Genomic DNA, 18,871 nt, shown 5'->3' on the forward strand with positions numbered 1-18,871 from the left:
TGAAACACACTGCAACATCCAGAATGGCACTCGGTAAATGAGAACTCTGTAGAATATTCTGTACATTATATCTGGGCCTTAAGCATTCTAGAATTTACAATAAAATGTATCTTTCTAGAAGCCTGGCCAGGCTCAATACTGTAATTTAAAGCCTATAGTTGGATTTGCAAATCTGTATTGTTGACTCTCCACATTACTATGTTGTCTGCAAACAACAATATTTTTCATATCCCCTCCATGTCTTGGCTTTGTTTCCTTTAGAATTTCATCCATAACCATTATAAATAAAAGTGGAGACTATACACATTCCTGTCTTTTTCCAGTTTGGTTTCTAAACCAATCTGTTCTTCCCGCTGAAGTCTGGACACAACCCAAACAATTCTTATACATCGCTTCTACATCCTTTCTTTCCAGGGTTTCCCACATCTTTTCTCTATTAACTCTATCGTATGCCTTCCCCAGATCAAGGAGTATCATCACCAGATCTTTTACATATTCCCATTGTTTTTCCATCAGTACTCTCATGGTAAATATAGCATACCTGCCCTGTCGACCTTTCATGAATACTAGTATTATTACACCTTTACACCACCGGGCAAGTTGGTCATGCAGTTAGCTCACATTTCGGAGATACTGGATTCGAACCCCACTGTTGGCAGCCCTGAAGATGGTTTTCCGTCGTTTCTTATTTTTACACCGGGCAAATGTTGGGGCTGCACTTTAATTAAGGCCTTGGCTGCTTCCTTCCCATTCCTAGGCCTTTCCTGTCCCATCATCGCCGTAAGATGTATCTGTGTCGGTGCGACATAAAGCAAATAGAAAAAAAAACCTTTACACCAATAATCAGGTACTTGCTTTATCCTCCATATACACCTTAGCAACCAACATAACCAATGTGCACCAATAGGTCCTGCTGGCTTTATCATTAACACATATATTTCATCCAGCCTTGCTGCTTTTCCTGTTCTTGTTTAACAGCCAATTCCACCTCTGCCATTGCAAATCTCTCTCCATTTCTGGAACATCCTCATTTACCACTACACTCTGTTCTGCATCATTTCTCACATTCAGGAGTTTATCGAAATAGTCTTTCCACCTATTCTTTATCTCCTCTGGGTCTGTTATTACGTTTCCAATTTCTTCCTTCAATTGTTTTCTGTACAAGTTCCCTTATTTTTTATCAATCCGTACAACATACTTTACCAACTTTTGTGTGAATCTCTCAACATTTTTCTCTTTTCCTCATTTACCACTTTTCTACACCTTCTTCTAATTTCCTGATACTTAATCTTACTTCCTTCTTTCCTATCTCTACTCCATTCTTTCCATGCTTTCTTCTTCTGTTTAATAACCTCCTCCACACTTTCATTCCATCAAGGTGTCTCCTTTTTGTTCACTCTCGCTGAAGTTCTGCCACAAATCTTTTCCGCACAGTTTACAAATGTGTTTTCAAATTTGGGCCATTCTTCTTCTACACTTTCCATTTCTGATATCGGGATGTGCTGTTTTAATTCCTCCTGAAATTTCTCCTGAGTTCTTTTATCTTTTAATTTCCATACTTTTACTTTCGTCTGTCTTATTTCTTTTACTCACAATTTAGCTATTTTCAATTTTGCTACCACTACCTCTGTGGTCTCCATCAATGCCTCACCTGGTAGTTCTGCTACATCCATTAAGAGTTTACTATCTATTTTCTCAACCAAAAAATCAAAACTTTTTTGGTCCTTTCACTACAGCCATATCTAGTGATCTGTCTACTATTGTTCTTTCTAAACCAAGTGTTACGCACAATCATTCCTTTTCTCTACAAAAATCAATCAACTTATCTCTCTCACTGTTTCCTTCTTCATATCCAAATGGACCAATCACTTCTTCACCAATTCTGTCATTTCCAACCTGTGCATTGAGGTCTTCTGTGAGTATCACTTCCACATTGGTGATTACTTTGAGTGTCTCCAGGAATTCCTCTATATTCTCCCCTCTGTTTCCAGTTTGGTGTGCATAAACTTGGATAAAATCTTTCACTCCTTCTTCCACCCTCAGTCGTACCCTGATTATTCTATCAAAAATGTAGTCTACCTTATCCACATCTTCATCCAGGATTATGTTAACAGTCACTCCTACTCCATTCTCTGCCTCACCTACTCCACTCCAGTGTAGGGTGTACTCTCTACTCATCCTCTTTACTCCTTTTCCCCTCCACTTAACCTCACTTAGTCCCCTCTCCATAAAATCAACCAACTCCTCTGATTTTCCTGTCAGGGTCACAACACTTATTATTCCCATTTCACAATAATAACTGCCGGTTGCCCGCTTATCACAGCTCCCCCAGCACAAGCCTTTGCGTCGCTTTTAGCAGGGTACGCATGCCCTAACCTTTTCCGAGGATGATAATTACCACCACCCATTCTAGGTTACTGTTACGTTGGGGCTGCCACTCCCAAAGCCACTGTAGAGCTACTGCCAGCAATTATTCAGGCCGCCCCTTACATGGGAAACAGATGCCCTTGCAACCGCCCGAAACATGGAAAGCCTGATGAACAGTATACTCATACTTTTCCCCGAGTACTGGGATGCCTCTTCCACAATCTCCACCATTCCGAAGTCCATCTTTTCCGCTGTAGATTCCGTTGAGGTCTTCACTCATAACCGTGAGCTGGGATCCTTTAGATGCTACACACCATATCAGTGTGCTCTAGGACTCGCATAGGCAGGGACGCCACTCCCTGGGCAGGGCTACCTCTGAAGAGGGTCTCTACCTTCTACCTGCCTGTGGATTGGACGTACAGTGGATAATTGTGCAGCTTATATGAGAGCGAAAAATATGTTTTGTGTTCCTGTACTAATATCCTAGTTTATGAAACATGGTGGTTAGGAAGGCAAGTGATCTCAACAGGCAGGATATTTGTTACTATGGAACAGTTTCTGAGACATATCCAGAACTGTGGTCCTCCTTGTTCTACGACACCTAAGACTTCCAAAACCACTAGTTAACCTCCAATCCATAAAGAGGTAATGAATACAGAGGTCTTGTGAGAGATACATATGTAAAGTAACTCTTAAACCCTCCAACAACACTCGAAGTACAATTAAAAATGCATCCTCTGGAAGTGACAAACAAGGGACTCCTTGGAAATGGACAAGAAATCAAACTGATATTCAATAACAAAGTCAGCCACAGAAGGAAATCAACGCTGTGACTGCGTCAGGGGCACAGACACACAATCATTTTTAAGGGTTGGTTTTTTTTTTTTTTTTTTTTTTTGCTAGTTGCTTTACATCCACCGACACAAATAGGTCTTATAGCGACGATGGGATAGGAATGGTCTAGGAGTGGGAAGGAAGCGGCCATGGCTTTAATTAAGGTACAGCCCCAGCATTTGCCTGGTGTGAAAATGGGAAACCACAGAAAACCATTTTCAGGGCTGCCAACAGTGGGGTTCGAACCCACTATCTCCTGGATGCAAGCTCACAGCTGCGCGCCCCTATCCACATGGCCAACTCGCTCGGTATTTTTAGGGCTAGAGAGCCCTTCAATTGTAAAAACACTCTTTTGTCAATTAAGAAAATTTTTCAAGGACCAATAAGCATGTACAACTGAAGTAGTGCACAGCATTCAACCAGCTTCTGTTTCTTCAATTGTGCCCACTACCGCAACAAAGTACTATACCCGTAACATGGTTCTTGTTAAAAGTCCCGATGAATGCGGAGTTATGCTACCCGCCAAACTCGTTCCCCTGCGGCCATGTCAGCTGCGCGTAGCGGAAGTGAAATGTCACGACTGAGTAACATGTTCTAGAGTCGTGTTACGTCAGGTGGAATGTTCCATTCCCTTCCATCATTAATTTCTTTCAGACAGATTAATGGTATTCAAAAAATGAACATCACTGCATAGCCTGATTTTTATAGTTATAACCCCTAAATTTTATGGAAATCCGTTTAACGATACGACAGATATTGGCGTTCACGACGCCCAGGGAACACTGGATAAATAGGCGAGCATTTCGCTCGTCAGATCAGTGTACCTTGTACCACAGTCGAGGCCGGTCGATCGGCTGTTGGTCCTGCTGTCACCGTGATGCTCGTCGCCAGTTCAACTTTCCGACGGGAGTTCAAGTTCACGCATCAGTGGACTTTGATTCTACGAATGCATCTCCAAGACTTAGAAAAAAATTACAGTGTGATTTGCGTGTGGTAATAGGAGTTGTGTACAAGTTAAGACGCGAACAATTTAGGCGTGTAACTCTTAACAGGAACAGTGCAATTTGAATTAGTACGATACTACGTCACCAAGTACTTAAAATGTAATTTAAAGTTTAAGTTACCAGTGATGATAGAAATTGAATGACAGTATTTAAACTTCACATTGACTGCTAATGGTGAGAGAACCTTGTCGTTCGAAAAACTTCGATTGTACATAATTTTGTCTTTGGTCCTAACGAGTGATAAACCTGTGCCGATAGTAAGACGTAATTCAGTACAGGTGATTGAATTTAGTGACAGTATTTAAATACATTGACTGCTAATGGTGAGAGAACCTTGTCGTTCGAGAAACTTCGACTGTACATAATTTTGTCTTTGGTCCTAACGAGTGATAAACCTGTGCCGATAGTAAGACGTAATTCAGTACAGGTGATTGAATTTAGTGACAGTGATACTATACGTTGTTTTTTTTTTACAAGCTACTGACAGGTAGCTGATATAGTTAATATTTCTCGTATCGAACCCAGGACGGTTCTAGAAAAGACAGTGTTTCTTCATTTATCGAGAGCGGAAGTAAATCCCTCCCAGAATAAATTCTTTGATTTCATTTGTTTCTAATTCGGACTCGAACTGTGGGGAATGTTGTATTTCCTACGTCACGATTCCACCGAAATTTTCATCTTTAAGTTTGATAAAGTGACTTATTTATTTCCGTGGTTGAGACCTTACAGATGTAATTTTGAGTTCAGTTCATCAGCAATAACTGTGTTTATTAGTGGATCCCACCATGAAGTCAAATGTGCAGACCACTACTAACCCTTATCTACTCTGTGCAGGCCAGTTTCTTAGGGTCTATTTCCTGTCCAGTGCCACATTACAACTAAAACTTCAGTTGCTCCTCGACTATCCAGACTTCGAGACACTCAGGTCCTTCCAGAGGTTCAAGACCAGCTCGGAAGATGGTGGCACCATAAGTAGACTTTCTGACCCACAATGCATCAGAGTCAATTCCACCCCAGGGAGAGGTATCCATTACAACTGAAGAGCTGAGGTGATGTTGAAACCTGATTTTCTTTCATGAATAAACTTTTTTTTTAAAAACAGTTATTGCTCCATTATACTTATTTGCTTCCCTCTCACCTGTAACCATTCAGATAGTGACCGGTCACCACCTGGGCCGAGTCTTATGTAGAGCTAGTCGGCAAATTAAGCTTTTACGGTTACAGAGAGGGAAGATAAGTATAAATGGCGCCCCAGACGTATAGGGGCTCGATCTGAATAACATATCAGGATACATAAGTGTAAATGACACTCAGATGTGATAGGAATTATTTACAGCGTACAAGTATAACATAAGAAACACTTAGATGAAGATCAGACTTTCAGAATTTGACCTGAATAGATCTTACAATCATGTTAAAGTACAGAAACTTTAATTTTCAGATCATACTAAGTTTAGTGAAATGTTGTGATAGAAATATTAACATGGATCGTGTGCTGTATAATGAGAGCAATCTTAAATTAACGGACTAATTTTGAACTTAGTTGGATTCATTCAAAAGTCAATACTTGGTTATATTCGGACACTGAACTACCACAAATATTTTTTTTTTCTCTCTCTTCAAAGTGTGATTTTGATTTTGATGTTGTATGTGAAATATTTGCCTCAGTGATTATTTTACAAACTGTCTACCATTGAACATTAATGGTGATATTTGCAAATTTTATAAGTGCTTATTTCTTACTTGTCTCAGGTACTTGATCAAATATAATATTGTCAAAATGGAAAGTATATTAGCAGCTATTGAAGCTTTAAAAATTAGCGTGAATGAAAAGATTACGGAATCTAACACCAATTTATCACGACGTATTCAGGAGTCCAATGCAAACTTAGAAGCTCGCATAGGTGCTCGCATTAATGAGTCAAACACTAACTTGGAAGCTCGCATTAATGAAGCAAACGCGGCTACTACTCAACTTGGCGTTAACTTGGAAGCATGTATTAACGAGTCTAATACCATTTTTGAAACTCGTATTACTCAAATGATGGAAAATGTAGATAGTAAATTTTCTGAGATAAATACAAACATTGAACGTAGACTCACCAAGGCTGGTTCAGAGATCGAAAAGAGATTCTCTGATACCAATGCTAAAATTAATTCTCAATTTACAGAGATTAATGAATGCCTCACTCGTGAGTTAGACACAGTAAAAGAGGACATAAAAAAACAAGTTGTCGTGGATTTAAAGACTGCTTTTCCTACATCCCAACAATTAATTGATCAAGTAGGGAGTTTAAAAGCAGAATTCCAAGAATCGCATGCACATCTTTCGCAAGCGCAAGCTAAGATTGCGTCAATACAGGATAATATTCGTGAGTCTTTTAAGAGTGGTATTCACAAGCTAACTAGTGAAGTAGACTTGTTGAAAACTAAACAAGAAGAAACTGACAAACATGTTAAAACCCAATTAAATAACGCACACACACAGATCACCTGCATAAGTCATGACGTGGTCGAAGTCAAAAAGGATCTCGAAAAAGAAGTTAAAAATGTAGAAACTTCCATTAGTAGTCAGGTCAAAGTCATTAAATTAGATCTGCAAGGTAAAATTGAAACACTCAGTGATAGAGTTTCTCAAGTGGAAAAGGACGGGACAGCACCAAGCATTCTCGACACTAGCGGAAGCACTTCTCACATTTCCCAAATTATACGAACGTCTGATGACAAACCTGCGAGATTCTCCGGAAGGGAAGAATATACCGCAAAGGAATTTCTCCTCAATCTTGATGAATATTTTTTAGAGAATCAAGTAAGATCTGATTGTAAGTTAAGAATAGCTTTCCGATTACTCGAAGGAAGAGCGCTAACATGGTACTCGGCATTCAAGTTTAATATTAAAACTTACGATGATTTTAAAGAAGCACTTTTGAAAAGATTTTGGAATTCAGAGATTCAACATTTAATTAAATTACAACTATATTCAAGAAAGTACAACACAGCAATTAATTCCTCACGCTATTCCGACTTTTTACTATCACAATTTAAAAAGATGCAATTTTTTGATCCACCACTACCCGAACATGAATTAATTCAAGTAGTAATACTTCAATTTCCTACACATGTTCAAGAGATTCTTGTTGCGGCTAATGTCCAAGATTTAGAACAGCTTGACGATGTTCTTAAGGAGGTTGGACACCGCTCACACGCAGAATCCCATTAAGACTAACAAACAGAAAGAAGTCACGAATAACCACGTGGAAATAAGGTCACAACAGAGACCGAATCCCGAACCGCCCATGGACACAGAACAGAGGAGAGATACACCCTCTCGTTTCCGTGGATTCCGAAGACGCTCATATGGGGATAAAATACCTTACGAGCGTAATCAAAATTGGAAGAAGCCAACTGAATCAGCTCTCCAAGACCGAAATACACACGGGGCTGAACTCGAAAAAAGATGGAGGGACAAACTTTAATATATCCAACGTAGAAATCAGGACGATGGATTACCAGGCGCCGCTTCATTAGAATACCAAGAGAATGTTGGTAGACGAAATGAGACGTCCGAGCCAAGTCCTGAATCGAAAGGCGCGATAAAAAAAACTTCATTTTCCCAGCAATAAGTTTGCCTGAAAACCAGTATGAAGAAGCAATTCCTTGCACCACTAACATTAATTATTGGCACTTAGATGATAGTGAATTATTGTACGAAGAGCCTACTATTGCCAACCCCAGGATAGAACGTAGTCTCCCAGTCATTAGCATTAAGCTAGGCCATCTCATTACATCTGCTTTGGTCGACTCCGGAGCTCAGGCCTCACTAGTTTCTGACAGATTAATTGATGAGTTAACACGGAAAGAGGAGGTACCCTTAATGCCAGTCGCCCAACTTAAAGTTAAAGGGATTGTACCTGACAAATTCGTCAAATGTAAGACACAGGCATTCTTGACAATCAAAATCGAAGGTGTCTACTTTGAACACGTATTCCTTGTAATTACTCCAATGAAGTTTAATATTATTATAGGGTCTAATTTTTTAAATAAGTATTGTAGTGTTATTGATTATTCTGCCAATACCTTAAAATCTTCAAATACTAACTCTGTAGAGTTACAGCTGTTAAATAGTGAAGATATGAAGTGCCAGGGTCTAAATGCCCCTATAGTTAATTCCGAAGGCAATAAGAGCGATTCTCCGCCTATCGAGGAAGAGGGTAGACCCGATGAAGTGGGACCCGTCGAAGGCCAAGAAATACCCATCATTGAGGATGGTTTCGACTTGGGTTCAGTTCAGTTCAGTTCTCAGGTGGCAGAGGCGACCCAAAAATTGTTCGAGGAGTACACAGATGTCTTCAATGATAAGCCTGGTGTAATCGAGAATTTTCAATACTGTTTGAATGTCAGGGATGCTTCACCATATAAAAAGCGACCGTATCCTGTTCCCAAAAAATATCGAGAAGAAGCTAGGACTTTGATCCGGAAGATGGAGAACGATGGCATTATCTCTAAGTGTATCACTCCTTATTTAAACCCTTTGGCGATCGTAAGGAAACCAAATGGCAGTTTGCGCCTGTGTCTCGACGCGCGTGCATTAAATGAGAGGCTAGTATTAGAATACGACCGTCCACCATTGCTCCGGGACGTCCTTAGGAAGTTCCAAGGAATGAAGATATTTTCTGCAATGGATATGACCTCATCATACTTTCATATTTTGCTGGTAGAAAGTTGTCGAAAGTTCACTGGATTTATTTTTGAAAACATCATGTATGCCTTCAACCGACTTCCGTTTGGAATTAAGAACTCGGGAGCCGTGCTTATAAGAGCGTTGGAGAGTCAACTATCTGACAAAGTCAAAAATGTTGCTACCATTTATGTTGATGATATTCTCATAGCATCAGATTCATTTGAGAAGCATATTGAGGATGTTAGTACTGTCTTAAGTGAACTTCAAGCAAAGAACTTCAAAATCAACATGAGTAAAAGTCAATTCTTTAAGATTGAGGTGTTATTCTTGGGTCATCTCCTCAGTGGACAAGGGATTAAACCTAATCCAGCCAAGATCAATAGTATTATAGATTTTCCTAAACCGACCAGAGTCAAGCACGTGGGACAATTCCTCGGATTGTGCCAATTCTTTTCACAACATTGCTACAATTATACAGAAACCATAGCACCGTTGCAATCACTGTTACAGAAAAATAATAGATGGAAATGGTCGGAAGCGTGTGACAAAGCATTTCATAAAACAAAGTTAATGCTCCGGGATAGTGTGCAACTTGCCTATCCAAATTTTGAAAGGCCATTCTACATTGAATGCAACGCTAGCTCCGTGGGAGTAGGTGCCGTCCTCTATCAAGTGAACCCAGGAAAGCCTGATGTCAGAGTATTCTTGTCATTTATGAGTCGAAAGTTGAGACCACACGAAAGAGCCTACACAGTAACGGAACTTGAAGCACTTGCCGTAGTTCAGTCCCTACTGTATTGGAGAAAAATAATCTTCGGCTACCCTGTGATCATTTACACCGATCATAAAGCACTTACTTTCATCATGTCTTCTGACATTACCAGTGATCGAGTAACCCGTTGGGCACTCTTCATCCAACAATTTAATATCACTGTCGTTCATCGAACTGGAAAGAAAAATATCCTCGCCGACGCCCTAAGTCGCAACCCAGTCAGCACTATCACTGTTCATCCAATTGAAATCTTAGACAGGGAAGATGAAGAGCTTCTTCGAAGACTCCAATATTTACCACAAGCCCAAGCGCGAGATGTCAAAATCCGAGAACTCCTTAGACTCTTCAAGGGTTTGATTCCCATTGATGATTATGATTATGACCGAATCTCCCGCCTCGCGCGATCTTTTTGCTATAAAGATGGACTATTTTATAAGTACTTGGATCCAGCAAAGAGTAAGCGTAGAATTTACGCCCCTCCTAAACTTAGACCAGACATCGTGCGGCACTGTCATTCTCTATCTGGACATGCCGGCACTGATAAGGTGGTTGCCCTCATTGGAGAAAAATTTGTATGGGAGTACATGAGGCGAGATGTTAGAGATGTTATTCGCGCCTGTGACGTTTGCCAACGAATCAAACCTAACAATAGGTTAATAAGAGAATTTCCTAGACCATTGACACCAGAGAGACCTAAGGAAATACTGGCTTTGGACTTGTATGGCCCTTTGCCCAAGGCAACCCGTGGCAACCGATACATTGTTGTAGTGGTAGATGTATTCTCCAAGTACACCATGCTACTTCCAATACAAAAAGCGAATGCTAAGAATATTCTCCGCAGAATCAAACGGAATATTATTCCGGAAATGGGCAAACCGGAATATTTACTTACAGATCATGGTACTCAATTCACCTCTGTCGAATTTCAAGTAGCATTAGAGGACATGAACATCAAACATATCATGAACTCGATCCGTCATCCTGAAGCTAACCCGGCCGAAGGGATCATGAGGGAAATCGCCAGATTCTGCAGACTCTACTGTGGGACTCAACATTGGAAGTGGGTCGAGGTGCTACCCATAATGCAGCAGGTAATAAACTCAACAGTCCATGAATCTATTCGTGATATTCCCGTGAAGGTCCATAAGGATATCACACCTGATAGGCCATGGGATCAACTGTTACCGCCTCTTCAGGACATGGTAATCACTCACGAGGCTCGCGTGGAAGCTACAAAGGAACAACTTCGACATGCAGCCCAAATCCGAGAGAGGAGGATGAGAAACAGAACATTTCGACCACCACTTCGAGTAAATGACATGGTTTTAATTAGGAAACCCACTGTCTCACGACCAGAACTTCGTGTGTACGCTAAATTTTGTCCCCTCTACATAGGACCTTACAGGATTACTGCAGTCTTTGATAATGGGGCTTATGAAGTGAGTAAATTAAATGGGGACTTGGAAGGAATTCACAACTCCGCCAATTTGAAGAAATATTATCATCGAGACCATTAGAGAAAAAAAAAGAAAAGAAAAACCTGATCGGATTTACTTTTCCTTGGAGAGAGGGGAATATATACCCGTAACATGGTTCTCGTTAAAAGTCCCGATGAATGCGGAGTTATGCTACCCGCCAAACTCGTTCCCCTGCGGCCATGTCAGCTGCGCATAGCGGAAGTGAAACGTGACGACTGAGTAACATGTTCTAGAGTCGTGTTACGTCAGGTGGAATGTTCCATTCCCTTCCATCATTAATTTCTTTCAGACAGATTAATGGTATTCAAAAAATGAACAACATCACTGCATAGCCTGATTTTTATAGTTATAACCCCTAAATTTTATGGAAATCAGTTTAACGATACGACAGATATTGGCGTTCACGACGCCCAGGGAACACTGGATAAATAGGCGAGCATTTCGCTCGTCAGATCAGTGTACCTTGTACCACAGTCGAGGCCGGTCGATCGGCTGTTGGTCCTGCTGTCACCGTGATGCTCGTCGCCAGTTCGACTGTCCGACGGGAGTTCAAGTTCGCGCATCAGTGGACTTTGATTCTACGAACGCATCTCCAAGACTTAGAAAAAAATTACAGTGTGATTTGCGTGTGGTAATAGGAGTTGTGTACAAGTTAAGATGCGAACAATTTAGGCGTGTAACTCTTAACAGGAACAGTGCAATTTGAATTAGTACGATACTACGTCACCAAGTACTTAAAATGTAATTTAAAGTTTAAGTTACCAGTGATGATAGAAATTGAATGACAGTATTTAAACTTCACATTGACTGCTAATGGTGAGAGAACCTTGTCGTTCGAAAAACTTCGATTGTACATAATTTTGTCTTTGGTCCTAACGAGTAATAAACCTGTGCCGATAGTAAGACGTAATTCAGTACAGGTGATTGAATTTAGTGACAGTATTTAAACACATTGACTGCTAATGGTGAGAGAACCTTGTCGTTCGAGAAACTTCGACTGTACATAATTTTGTCTTTGGTCCTAACGAGTGATAAACCTGTGCTGATAGTAAGACGTAATTCAGTACAGGTGACTGAATTTAGTGACAGTGATACTCTACTTTTTTTTTACAAGCTACTGACACAGGTAGCTGAAATTAACAATGCCACTGAACTTAAGATTTATTTCCAGCCATAAGACTGTGGTTAAATAACTGATATAGTTAATATTTCTCATATCGAACCCAGGACGGTTCTAGAAAAGACAGTGTTTCTTCATTTATCGAGAGCGGGAGTAAATTCCTCCCAGAATAAATTCTTTGATTTCATTTGTTTCTAATTCGGACTTGAACTGTGGGGAATGTTGTATTTCCTACGTCACGATTCCACCGAAATTTTTATCTTTAAGTTTGATAAAGTGACTTATTTATTTCCGTGGTTGAGACCTTACAGATGTAATTTTGAGTTCAGTTCATCAGCAATAACTGTGTTTATTAGTGGATCCCACCGTGAAGTCAAATGTGCACACCACTACTAACCCTTATCTACTCTGTGCAGGCCAGTTTCTTAGGGTCTATTTCCTGTCCAGTGCCACATTACAACTAAAACTTCAGTTGCTCCTCGACTATCCAGACTTCGAGACACTCAGGTCCTTCCAGAGGTTCAAGACCAGCTCGGAAGATGGTGGCACCATAAGTAGACTTTCTGACCCACAATGCATCAGAGTCAATTCCACCCCAGGGAGAGGTATCCATTACAACTGAAGAGCTGAGGTGATGTTGAAACCTGATTTTCTTTCATGAATAAACTTTTTTTTTAAAAACAGTTATTGCTCCATTATACTTATTTGCTTCCCTCTCACCTGTAACCATTCAGATAGTGACCGGTCACCACCTGGGCCGAGTCTTATGTAGAGCTAATCGGCAAATTAAGCTTTTACGGTTACAGTACTTTCAGGCCAAGGTCACTTTTTAGCAACCTGTACATTGTTTGACTTGTAACATTCATCTCCCTTGCCATTAGCTTTCATTTTCACACAGAATTTAGGCACATTATTTTACAGCGCTGATGAGCTGTGGTGTCCTTCAAAACCTTGGATGGCCCAGAAGAGGGTGGTCAAACATACTTACAGATTCAACAATACATTTGATTGTTCAATGGACAAATATTCTGCAGATGCCAAACTTTAAGGATACCAAATATCCCTGAAATTTGTCTCCCTACCTTATGCTGCGCTATTACAACAACACCATTTTCACAATTGCCCCATTCAATAATTATGACCCTGGATGCAAGAGATCACTTTGGAGGGTACTGCTGACCGTTTTGAGTTGAGGTTCTCCTATACGCTACTAGTGTTGCAAGAAAAACAGCACAACTTGGTGGGTTGTTTGTAACAATACTTATGGGCCTACGCTATTTTTTCAACTACCAAGACAAATTATACCTTCATATTGCACACTATACAGCATGATAAACAGAATGCTACTCACCCTCATGTTGGGAGCTTGAATCCGTTGAATATTGTTCTGCAAATCATTGATAGCTTTGTTTAATTTATCTCCCATCTTCCTCACATCATCAGAATCATCCAATTCTTTAAGGGAATCTGGTAACTGAGTGTAGTCAATGACTATTCTACAAACAAATAATTAAAATATTACATTTGTGGTTACATTTTCTAAATGAAGTTAATGAGGAAAGATACTGATCAAACTCTACAGAAGTACCAAGTTTTGATTAAGTTAATGTCTTTATTTATGGCGAAGTTAGGGCTCCTGGCCCTCTCTTACACTTAACTATAATACCAAAAAGTGATAATGATATATTACTTACAATTAAAATTTAAACTTACTGCGGTAGTGATCTTCCATTAAAAGTGCAACTTAATTACTACTGTAATTACATCTACTCTATGTAATCTAACTTAAAATCTTAACATATATAGACAAACCCTCACACAAGCATACATCATTCACTCAGGTAGTTCTATAGTTTAGAAAATAATTTCAGCAAGTAGATCTGAAGGTCTTCAAATTTGTAGATTTTCTAATATTCACTGGAATAAAGTTCCAGAGTCTGACACCCGACACTTGGAATGACCGGTTGAAAATATGTAGTAGTTTTGTTGTTGGGAATGACAGTCGTATTAGAGCTGGAATGTGTATTACAATCATGAAAGTTAAGAAATGTCCGCCTCCATAGCATAGGCCTACTGCAAATCTGATGACTCACCCAAATAGGTGAATAATTTCGCATCCTACCCGTGCATTGCAAGCATGCATCAGTCACGCTATATGCCTGTGTTTTGTAATTAAGAATGCTCGCCAGCGTAATGGTTAGCACAATTAGCTGCCATTCTCGGGAGTCTGAATGTGACTGCCGGTACCATACTACCATACTGCCAGAGATTTACGAACGGCAGGAAGGTTGATATGCGGTAAAAATGGTACATGTAAATTCCCTCCACTGGGAGCATATCTAAAAGGAGCTGCACCACCTTGGGATGAGGAAACTAGTTTACTTTAATTGAGAAATATTCATGGTTGTTGCTATTAATATAGCAGGCGACATCATTAACAAAGTGATTGTTTAATATCTTGTAACTCGGGTCAATATAGGTATTTTTTTGGAGAGAAGCGAGTTTAAAACACGATAAAAACTATCCAGTCATAACGATTGTTTTACTCGCCAACATACCTAACAAATATTATTATTATTATTATTATTATTATTATTATTATTATTATTATTATTATTATTATTAATATTGTTTTATGTCCCCACTTACTTTAAACTATTTTCAAAGACGTCAAATAAAACATACTAGGGTATCATCAAACAAAACATACTAGGATATGCATTAATAAAAAATGAAGACAATGAATGTACGAAATTAAATATTATGATAATAAAACTCATTACCCCCACACCTGTAGATATCTATAAATGCAGCAAACTTTCCTGTTTTTTTTTTAAATTCTTTCCGTCGAGGAACTTTTGGCACTATCCACGTGATAGCATACCAAACCTAAACACTGCGGTCTCCCTTATCTCATTTACAGCTGTTTAGGTAAATCCTGACGTAATAAATGTAGAGAGAAAGCATGAAATATACTTAAAAATAAGGTTCTGGCTTTCAACAGCTGCAGTTATCAAAACCGAGCTCGATAGCTGCATTCGCTTAAGTGCGGCCAGTATCCAGTAATCGGGAGATAGTGGGTTCGAGCCCCACTGTCGGCAGCCCTGAAGATGGTTTTCCGTGGTTTCCTATTTTCACACCAGGCATATGCCGGGACTGTACCTTAAATAAGGCCACGGCCGCTTCCTTCCAATTCCTAGGCCTATCCTATCCATCGTCGCCATAAGACCTATCTGTGTCGGTGCGACATAAAGCAAATAGCAGTTATCAAAAGAATGCTTCCAGTCACTATGTATTACATTTGGAAGTACAACTCGTAACATACGCTAGTTATCAGCTGGTGGTTTGACACGCTTTCTACAGCATGGATTTATTCGGAAGGAGTGGCTTCTGCTACACATACACCAAACTGGGAACATGAGAGGCCATCTCAGAAACCATTTGGGAATAGATCCACACTGTTTGGATTCTATAGTTGGGAACAAAACTATTTTTAAAAGGTTAAAAAAAATGGGACCTTGAATGTGCATGGCTGACGAGATGGCAGTAAAGACGACGTCACTTGGAATGACGACATGCCAGTAGCTGGGAAGTTGGTAGCACAAGATGATAATTCAAATGAAAGCAGTGATCAAGCTTACTCAGCTTTACTGTGTGGCACGCCTACTACTCAACTGACAGAGACAAATGACTGGACTGGCCATTAGGTTATTTTGTATCAATATTGCATCATTTCTGTATGGGTTTGAGTATGAAGTGAGACGAATCTTTGTAACAAGTTTTTATGACCATTATGTCCTTCCCGATGTCAACCTCATCAGAGGAATTAATGAGATGAAAAGAATGACGTGATATGAGTAACTAAAACCGACTATATTTACTTTATCCGTAGACCTAGAAGTCGTGTTCACCATTTGTCTTGTTACTTGTAGGAATACTGCCTTCCAATGAAAATAGCCAGTATAACTCAAATATATTTTTAAAAGGTTAAAAAAAATTTTTTTAATGGGACTTTGAATGTGCATGGCTGATGAGATGGCAGTGAAGATGACGTCACTTGGAACGACGAGATGCCAGTAGCAGGGAAGTTGGCAGCACACCTTAAAACTTGCGAAGTCTGCGCCCATGAAAAGTTTGGTTTAGAAAACATACTCACTGTACGTATGTATGTTAAAGAATAGTGTAGAATGTTAACATGTACAATTTATAGCTCTTTTTAGCCTAGACGTCATGTATTCACTGCACAAAATTTGAGGTTATCACATATTGGAACCCTCATTATTTGGCTGTAAAAGTGCGGAAAAAAGAGGTCTAATGAACGAGTAAATATGGTATGCTGGATTATCAAGATCATTTTTAAAAACCTAGTTTAAACAATGAAAACTATGGTTTTAATGGACAATGGTAAATAGTTGCTATTTATTAAACACAACAGAAGATATTACAGTACAAAAAGATTAAAAGTATGTAGTACTGTACTCTAAAAACAAAACTGAATTAAAAAGCAAATACTGTACTGCACAGTTAAATCAGTTTTTGGCAAAAAGGTTAGGAAATAAAAAAGAACTGCAGCTTTGAAGGAACAAGAACAAGTTAATTTTTATAAAATAAAATTGTTAAATACAAAGAATTTGGTAGAGTTTAAATTTGTGGGTTACTGTAGTCACAACCTAGTTCGTGAACCATGGGCAACGGCTGAGTGGCCTAGTAAGTGGTCCTGAGAGTCGGGATACCAGTTGCTATGGAATGGGAGTGGGCATCTCGGACATATTCTGAGTCGTGGCCCTCCTTGTGCTCAGGCGGCTAGGACTACACAATTCACCAGTGGTCCATAACCCGTTAGAGGAGAGATCCTCACTTGGACTATGTGCAAGTAGGGCAGCATCCTGCTTCATGAATTTACCGAGCTCAGAACACTTTAAGCAAGCCTCGGACCTATGGGAGTAATGGAGTCCCACTCCCATTTGACAGGCGATGGACTCCTTGGAAACAACTTGGCGAACGAAATGGAATTCGATGGGGAGCTATTAATATTAATGGGGCTTATGGAAGAAAGAAGGTAGAACATGCTGAGTCAGCAAAGAGGATGCATCTGGATGTGCTAGGAGTAAGTGATATTCGGGTAAGGGGAGATAAGGAGGAAGAGATAGGAGATTATAAAGTGTACTTGACGGGTGTTAGAAAGGGAAGGGCAGAGTCTGGGGTAGGGCTCTTTATCAGGAATACCATTGCACGCAACATAGTTTCTGTTAGGCATGTAAGTGAGCGAATGATGTGGGTAGATTTGTCAGTGGGAGGAATTAGGACAAGAATTGTGTCCGTGTATTCACCATGTGAGGGTGCAGATGAGGATGAAGTTGACAAGTTTTATGAAGCATTGAGTGACATCGTGGTCAGGGTCAACAGCAAGGATAGAATAGTGCTAATGGGCGATTTCAATGCGAGAGTTGGGAATAGAACTGAAGGATACGAAAGGGTGATTGGTAAATGTGGGGAAGATATGGAAGCTAATGGGAATGGGAAGCGTTTGCTGGACTTCTGTGCTAGTATGGGTTTAGCTGTTACGAATACATTCTTCAAGCATAAGGCTATTCACAGCTACACATGGGAGGCTAGGGGTACCAGATCCATAATAGACTATATATTAACAGACTTTGAATTCAGGAAATCTTTTAGGAATGTACGAGTTTTTCGGGGATTTTTCGATGATAGAGACCATTATCTGATCTGTAGTGAACTAAGTATCTCTAGGCCTAGGGTAGAGAAAGTGAAATCTGTCTGCAAACGAATAAGGGTAGAAAATCTCCAGGACGAGGAAATTAGACAGAAGTACATGGATATGATTAGTGAGAAGTTTCGAACAGTAGACAGTATGCAGGTTCAGGATATAGAAAGTGAATGGGTGGCATACAGGGATGCGGTAGTAGAAACAGCAAGGGAATGCCTAGGAACAACTGTGTGTAAAGATGGGAAAAGGCAAACATCTTGGTGGAATGATGAAGTGAGAGCAGCCTGTAAACGTAAAAAGAAGGCTTATCAGAAATGGCTCCAAACAAGGGCCGAGGCAGACAGGGATTTGTACGTAGATGAAAGAAACAGAGCAAAACAAATAGTTGTTGAATCCAAAAAGAAGTCATGGGAAGATTTTGGTAATAACCTGGAAAGGCTAGGTCAAGCAGCAGGGAAACCTTTCTGGACAGTAATAAAGAATCTTAGGAAGGGAGGGAAAAAGGAAATGAACAGTGTTTTGAGTAATTCAGGTGAACTCATAACAGATCCCAGGGAATCACTGGAGAGGTGGAGGGAATATTTTGAACATCTTCTCAATGTAAAAGGAAATCATCATGGTTTTGTTGCAAACAGTCAAGCTCATGGGGAGGAGGAAAATGATGTTGGTGAAATTATGCTTGAGGAAGTGGAAAGGATAGTAAATAAACTCCATTGTCATAAGGCAGCAGGAATAGATGAAATTAGACCTGAAATTGTGAAGTATGGTGGGAAGGCAGGGATGAAATGGCTTCATAGAGTAGTCAAATTAGCGTGGAGTGTTGGTAAGGTACCTTCAGATTGGACAAAAGCAGTAATTGCACCTATCTATAAGCAAGGGAACAGGAA

The 18,871-nt window shown here is 39.9% G+C and overlaps 1 protein-coding gene across 4 annotated transcripts in view; it reads right to left on the reverse strand.

Annotated features, from left to right (window-relative positions):
- Positions 1-18,871, reverse strand: part of LOC136864009 (structural maintenance of chromosomes protein 1A) — a 679,773-nt gene that overhangs the window by 142,795 nt on the left and 518,107 nt on the right. For all 4 annotated transcript variants that reach the window (XR_010859243.2, XR_010859244.2, XR_010859242.2 and 1 more), the window contains exon 20: positions 13,608-13,752. Coding sequence is in view for 1 of the 4 variants with exons in the window: in XM_067140505.2 (XP_066996606.2) it covers positions 13,608-13,752 (145 nt within the window). In the remaining 3 variants the exon portion in view is untranslated. The remainder of the gene's footprint in view (positions 1-13,607; positions 13,753-18,871) is intronic.

The sequence above is a fragment of the Anabrus simplex genome, chromosome 2 (genome assembly GCF_040414725.1).
Source record: "Anabrus simplex isolate iqAnaSimp1 chromosome 2, ASM4041472v1, whole genome shotgun sequence".
In the NCBI taxonomy this organism is placed as follows: Eukaryota; Metazoa; Arthropoda; class Insecta; order Orthoptera; family Tettigoniidae; genus Anabrus; species Anabrus simplex.